This window comes from Triticum dicoccoides, chromosome 7A (genome assembly GCF_002162155.2).
Source record: "Triticum dicoccoides isolate Atlit2015 ecotype Zavitan chromosome 7A, WEW_v2.0, whole genome shotgun sequence".
Lineage (NCBI taxonomy): Eukaryota > Viridiplantae > Streptophyta > Magnoliopsida > Poales > Poaceae > Triticum > Triticum dicoccoides.
Genome location: NC_041392.1, coordinates 435886513 through 435894013, shown reverse-complemented (window position 1 = coordinate 435894013; position 7501 = coordinate 435886513). Strand labels below are relative to the sequence as shown.

Genomic DNA, 7501 nt, shown 5'->3' with positions numbered 1-7501 from the left:
GGATGGCCCAATTGCAACATTTGCCCCCTTTGCAAGCAAGTTCAAGAGTCTGCTGCCCACCTGCTATTTCAGTGTAGATTCACGAATAGAGTTTGGAATGAGATTACCATTTGGCTGGGAATCCACGACTGCTCACCGATGATTTGACGAAATGAAGTTTCGGTTCGAACTTGGTGGCAAAAGGCGGTGAGCAACGCGGATCATAACAGAAAGGCTCTTGGCTCCATTATGATGCTTGTCTCATGGGAGATATGGAAAGAACGAAATGCCAGAATTTTTCGCAACGCCGCGACTCCGACCACAATTATCGTCACGAGAATTAAAGACGAGGCCCGCCTGTGGACTTTGGCTGGGGCCAAGCATTTGAGTAGGCTCATGTTGCGAGAGTAGTCTTTTCTTTTGGTCGCGTTGCGACATATGTCTGAACCTCCTCTTTTATTTAATGAAAATGGCAAATCTTTTGTCTGGTTTCAAAAAAAAAAGTTTTTACCAGTGTCACAGCCAGAAAGAGAATGCAATACAACATCTCAATTTGTCGGGCTAAAAGGTAAATTTAGTTAATATGTACAGAAAGATGTTTTTCTCTTGACCAGTATGTATCATTTTTACAGCAGGGCCCAGGACTATGATAATCCACAACTACCTGAGGCCGTTGTTCATCGTCGTAGAAACGAATTCAACTTTTACACATCGCCTGAACTAGCATATTATCCTCAACCAATGAAGGCGTCCTTTGGATGGAAGCTTTATACATGTCTAGTATGGGATTCCGGGATATCTGCAAAAGAGAAGACCATTATGTCGGTATTTTTCGCGTGATAAAGCTTCGCTCAACATCAGGAACATTTTCAGAGACATCCTACAACTGTAACATAGGTTGCAATTTGACTACAGGGGAATGATCCTATTATAAAAAAATAAATATTTATCTGTTAATGTAAAAATATTCTAACAAAAGCAGTGGCTAATTAGCACATCGAGTCTGCTGCACTTACCAATTATCGTTGTTACCAGCATCTTCCTTGTGAAAGTTTCCATTAGTGTTTTCTGAGCTAGGCGACGGCTGCATTGAGTTGCCTGGGTTCTGTAGCAGTTGGGTAAAACTCCGCCATAATCTTGAAGGCAGAATTGGAGCAATTTCCTGCTGCTCTTCAGATGGCACTTCGTACACACCAGCTGATCCCGGACTCAACTCAGAGAACCTTACAGCTCCAAGAAGTCTCTCGGGGAGCTCTGATTCAGCTTGACTCTCAATAACAAATGCTAAATCTATAGTCAGTGTCGCCACGTAACCAAATGCCAGATGAACAATTGCATTTGCAACTATGGAAGACCCAATATCCACATCAACTTCGATGAAGTTTGATCCCTCGACATACTTGCACGAAAGTGCTCTGCCAAGTATGCAGATGGCTAGTTCACCCACAGCTTTTCGGACAATCCAGGGCCCCTTAACTATGTTTGCTATCAGTTTAAGCCTGGATTTACGGAGAGCATCGTCCCCTTTAAGGAATTGATCCATCAGCGAGCCCTCGGGTGCAGGTTCCAGTGAGACAAAGTAAAATATCGCGCTGTAGTTCTCCTTGCTGGGCAGTTGCAAGTTGAAGGCCCAGACAAAAGGTTTATTGCCGTGAGAAACCTCCTCATCGATGGCTTTCCTCACACGATGGTTCCTGTTTTTCAGGACCTCACAGATTTTTACTGGGCCTTTGATCCAATCAACTCCAAGAGGCTTCAGAAGATACTCCCCACCAGGTATTTTTGCCTTGGTTGCAAAATATTCTGGGCCTCTGACCATAAAAGTGTCACCAGGAGGAGTAGCCCAACCATTAGGACAGTTTTCGGGCGGTAGACAAGGAACTGCTCCTCCTGACTTGACACTCTGTATCCATTGGTGCTCAGCCTCACCATCAGAACAAGCCATCTACAAGTAATGCTAATCTTAGTTCGCGGAGGAATAGAACAGGCTTTAATATAAATAAAGGTATAAAAGAGTCCTTCATATATAATGTAACCACCAAGCAGAGAAATGTTAATGTTTACTTTAGTAGCTCTGCAAAAGGTGAAAACAACAAATGACTTAAGTTTTCGAAAGTTATAAGCATCTATCGCCTAAACATGACATTAGTATTTGCAAATAATCATTCACTATTTATGTGTATCAAATCCTTCGCAGCCGTGATCTATTTTATAAGAATCAAATGAAGCAGGGAGTGAAAAGTGATCAAATGGTTAACAGTCACATATCTGAGACACATGCATTGATGCCAGATGCCCTTCAAGAAGTGAGCGCCGCAGTTACAGATTGTGGATTTTAGCAACAACACAGAAACAAACTACACATATATACAATTCAAACTTGAAACTGTAAAAAATAAGGGTATCCAGTAGCAATTGCAGAAGACGCAACAGCTCTCACAATGGTTGCATTCTGGTAAAGAAGGAACTGCATTAGGATATATACTACACCAGCCCTGGTACTCCTGTAGCATTCTACTAGTACTTTGCTCCACTATGCAATCCAAGCCTGAAGTATTAATACAACCAGATAAGAGATATCCAAATCGACAACTTGCATTGCATCAATTAGGTTGTATCAATATCGACCCCTAACTAGCTAATTTTTTTATATCTTTCTCAATTAACACTTCCAGTGCTGCAATCTACCAAAGTACAAACCCTGCGAGCCGTGGTTCTCCAATTGTAGCAAAGAGAATCGCATGTGTGGCAATCGAATCAGATCAACATCTAGAAATAGCAGGTAAAGAATCTTCTTCTTTTTCTTCGTGTAGTTACACAAACAAAGCTCTCCCGGTGCTAAACAGCTAAAGAATCCAAGCTCAGCTCAGCTTCTCCATCAGCAAGAACGACTTCACACTCCACAGTCAACTTGAGACGAGACCAAAAGGAGGTTAGCCCTTCTTCTGTCGAATCAGGTTCCTGAATTCAGACGGATTCATCTCCGCCGATCCACAAGCATCACTACTCCCCACCAAATTTCTCGGATTTTCTAGAATTAGGGTGCTAAAGCCAACGAAAAAGCAAAAGGATCCGAGGGGCAATAAGCTCACCGAGAGGATCTTGTGCTTGCTTGACTCCCTTGAACCGGGACCACGGAAGAAGCAGCAGCTCTTACTCCCTTGTTCCTTGCGATGGGATGGATGAATCGTGCTCGGAAGGGAAAGCGAGGATTTGCGGGTGGCAATTTGGAATTTCTTGCGTGGGGGTTTGGAATTTGTTGGGCTTGCTTGGCTTGTCGTCCGGGAAAATAAAGATGGGAAAGACACCGATGATGTGACGACTGAATATACCTGATCATTATGGTTCAGCTTCAGATTATAGTTGGAAATTAAAAATACTAAATATTCGTTAGTGGATTACTGCCCCGGCACTCTACAAGCACCAGCTAAATGTCCGTGAGTTGCCGCCGACTAAAAAATTTGCATAACTCTACTCTGTTACTATCGAAGGGAAAATTAGGATTGTGATTCAATATTCATTACTACAGTGATGTGAACCCACTTATATTTCTTTATGGAGGAAGTATTAAATAAGAGAGTTCAGACAAAAACATTGTATCTAAACTAATACATATTCATCAATGGACCGGACTGTTCAATGTTACTCACATCAAATTCTCATATTTACTAATTAATTTTAATCATCTCCACAACACCTTAATAGCAATCATTGCACCTGAAACAAATCATCACATCAGTCATAATTTTCATAAGGGGCCCGCAAAACGTTTGAACGACAACCGAGGAGGAGTTTCAAATCAGTCGGGCGGGAGATTGGACAGGAGAGAGGAAGGTGGTGTGGCAAGGGGGAGCACATTACGCCTACCCCGAGTCCAGAGAGGCATGTAGCCTTGGATCCGTCGCCCAATCCACAACGGGACGGGGATCTAGTGGGGGCGAGCCAGGATCCCGACGCATGTGTGGCCCCACAGGACCCGCTGCAGCTCGCGGACGTGACCGGGCCACCAATGGGAGCGGTGCTAGGTGGCCAGGCAGATCGGGATCAAGAGGGACCGGCCTCGCGGGTTGAATGTCAGGTGGATGGCGACAAGGGGGGCCAGGAATGCCAGGAGAATCACGACAAGGAGGATCGGGCCGGACCGACTAAACAGGAGTCCACTGAGGGCCCAGGTGCTCGGGATCCGAGAGGGGACCCAGCAGATCGGGTTCCGAGCGAGCCCACACAGTCACACACAGCGGTGCATGGCTCGGTGGTTGGAATTAATAATTCCACTGGGGCGGAGGCACAAACGAGGATGGCAGGGCCCCAGGGCGATGGGAATCATGCACATGCACTGAGCACGTCCGCCCCGCACGTCGTGGATATGGTGCAGCAGGTGCCCTTGGAGGAGGGACTGCAGCTGATCGGCAACGATTGCACAACCTTAATGTGTGCACCGCAGAGTTGCGAAACAGTGGGGATGACTGCGAACGAAGTGGTGGCATATGGAGAGCTGAAAAACTTCTGCTCGAACATCATCAAACGGCTCGCTCCTTCGCTGCTCAAGGAAGTGCAGGCGTCACAGCTCAGGCCAGACGTGGAACCGTTCACGCCCAAGAGGACCACCAGGGCATCTAAGAAGACCACGGCGACCAAACGGCCAAGGGAAGCACCGGTGTAAAACGTGTTGCTCCATGCCTTGGGCATGGTTCCAGACAATCTGGAGGTGGACGACGGAGTGGTACACGAGCTCAAGGAGCTGTTTGATTCGACGCTGCGTGAGCAGCACGTTCGGATCATCGCGGCGCTCTTCGGCAAGACGATCTCGTCCACGGAGGAAATGGAGGCACAGAACGCAGTTACAGTGTGCACTTAGCTAGGGCTACCTAGCGGAGTTGGGGTTGTAATTCTTCATGGATTTACACCCACAGGCGATATGCTGGAATGTTCGAGGCTTGAACAATCCAGTGAAACGCAAGGCGGTGCGGGAATTCGTGAGTAATCTTGAGGTCAACTTAGCTTGCTTGCAAGAAACTAAGTTGGATGTAATAGACAACTATTTAGTTACGCAATGTTTGGGACCACCGTTTGATGGTTTTGCTTACTTGCCGGCTATAGAGACTAGAGGGGTGTGCTTCTAGCGTGGAAGAGTTCGGACTTGGAGGTGGAGGCCATCCAGATAGATACTAACTTTCTGACGGGTCGGGTACGCACCAAAACAGGTGATCCTTGGTGGATTTCAGTTGTCTATGGACCGCAAAGCCACAAGCAAAAGTGTAACTTCTTGGAGGAACTTAGGTTAAGGCGTGTGGTCTGCCCAGGAGCTTGGCTTGTCCTCGGTGACTTTAACATGATCCTCCGAGCTTCTGAAAAGAGCAACACCAATCTCAATAGGAACATGATGAACAAATTTAGAGAGCTTGTGGAGGACCATCAATTACACGAGATGTACATGCATGGGAGAAAATACACATGGTCAAATGAGAGGGACTCGCCTACCCTTACCAAGATCGATAGAGTCCTCATGACATTGGATTGGGAGCTGGACAACGCGGATCACCTTCTGCAAGCGCTGTCCATGGGAGTCTCGGATCACGCGCCTTTGCACCTCACCATGAGTGCGGGCTTTTGCCCCAAGAAGCGGTTCAGATTTGAGCTTTTCTGGACAAGATTGGAGGGTTTTGAGGATGCGGTGAGGGAGGCGTGGGTGTGCGATGACGTGATTGTCGACCCGTACAAGAGGATGGATGCACTAATGCGCAACTCGGCTGTAACCCTGCAAGCCTGGGGCGAACGCAAAATTGGGAACGTGAAGCTTATGATGAGGGTGGCTACATGGGTTATCCAAAGACTGGACATAATGCAAGAAAACAGAGCTTTGCACACCATGGAGACCTGGCTCCGGCGAACACTCAAGCAGGCGCTACTGGGCATGGCGGCACTAGAGAGAACCACTGATAGACAACACTCCAGACTTCATTGGATTAGAGAGGGCGATGCCAACACTAGATTGTTTCAAGCAATGGCCAATGGTAGAAGAACCAATAATTTTATTGCACATGTCAAGCCGGGCGCAGAGATTGTTACTGGTCAAGAAAGGAAAGTGGAGGTTTTCTCGGATGCTTTTGAGAGGCTGCTGGGGACTGCGCGGGTCAGAGAGCATACTCTAGACTTGCAATATCTGGGTTTTGAGGCCAAGGATCTCCAATGCTTGGAACAGATGGTCACAGAAGAGGAAGTCTGGCAGGTGATCAAGGAAATGCCTCCAGACCGGGAGCCGAGGCCGGACTGCTACATTGGTGCTTTCTTCCAAAAAGCTTGGCAGATTATAAAGCACGACATCATGGCAGTAATTATGAAGTTGTCCGTTGGAGACACTCGGGGTTTTGCTAAATTGAACAAGGCTAACATCATACTCATCCCCAAGAGAGCAGACGTAGAAGAAATTGGAGAATTTAGACCCATTATCCTAATCCACAACATTCCAAAGCTCTTTGCCAAAGTTCTTGCCAATCGGCTCCACTTGCAAATGCACGAGCTTGTCGAGATGAATCAATCTTCCTTCATAAAAGGACGGCAGCTCCATGACAACTTCCTTTTGGTGCACCAAGTAGCAAGGAAAATTCATGCGAGAAGAACTCCAGGTGTCTTCGTCAAGTTGGACATCTCTAGAGCTTTTGATTCTCTTTCCTGCCTTTCCTCTTTGAGGTGCTGAGAGCGAAGGGATTTGGCCAAAGGTGGTTAGATTGGATGGTAGTGCTATTACATACAACCAGCACCAAGGTGGTTATTAACGGGTTGCCAGGGAGAAATGTCATACATGCTTGTGGTCTGAGACAGGGGGATCCGATTTCACCCTTGCTTTTTATGATAGCCATGGAGGCCTTATCTACCCTTGTGCACACGGCCATAGAGATGGGAGTGCTTACTGCCTTTGCTGGAATCATGACAACACAAAGGCTGTCTATTTGTGCCGACAATGTTGCCATGTTCACCATGCCCACAGAGCACGATCTGGCTGCTGTTACTGAGATCCTCAAGGCATTTGGCGAGCATCAGGTCTTAAAGTGAACTACCGCAAATCTATGCTGTGCTAATAAGAGGGAGCGAGGAGGACAGGGCCAGAGTTGCCGGAATGCTACAATGTGACATCTTAGAGTTCCCCTGCAGATACCTGGGATTGCAACTGGCGATCAAGAGCCTGACACGAGCGGAATGGCAACCAATGCTGGATAAAGTGAGACACTTCATGCCAGCATGGCAAAGAGGGCTTATTCAAAGGCCGGGCCGGCTTATTCTGGTGCAGTTGGTAGTGGCGGCACGCCCCGTTCATCATCTTATGGTGCCGGAGGCGCCGGAGTGGGTGCTTGAGGATATGAATAAATGGATGAGGTCGTTCTTCTGGGCGGGCAAAGACAAGTGCAACGGTGGGCAATGTCTAGTGGCTTGGGATAAAATCTGCCAACCAAAAGCTTGCGATGGATTAGGCATCAAAACCCTGAAATGGCAAGCGATGGCGCTCCGTGTCAGGTGGGAATGG

At 47.2% G+C, this 7501-nt stretch overlaps 1 protein-coding gene across 1 annotated transcript; it reads right to left on the bottom strand.

The window, feature by feature from the left end:
- Window positions 1-531: 531 nt before the first annotated feature.
- On the bottom strand, window positions 532-3295 carry LOC119330310 (protein ENHANCED DISEASE RESISTANCE 2-like). The gene is made up of 3 exons (XM_037603416.1): window positions 3072-3295; window positions 996-1924; window positions 532-778 (listed from the first exon to the last, which is right to left on the bottom strand). Coding segments are annotated over exons 2-3 (930 nt in total). The 5' UTR covers window positions 3072-3295; the 3' UTR covers window positions 532-777.
- Between the last annotated feature and the right edge of the window lie 4206 nt (window positions 3296-7501).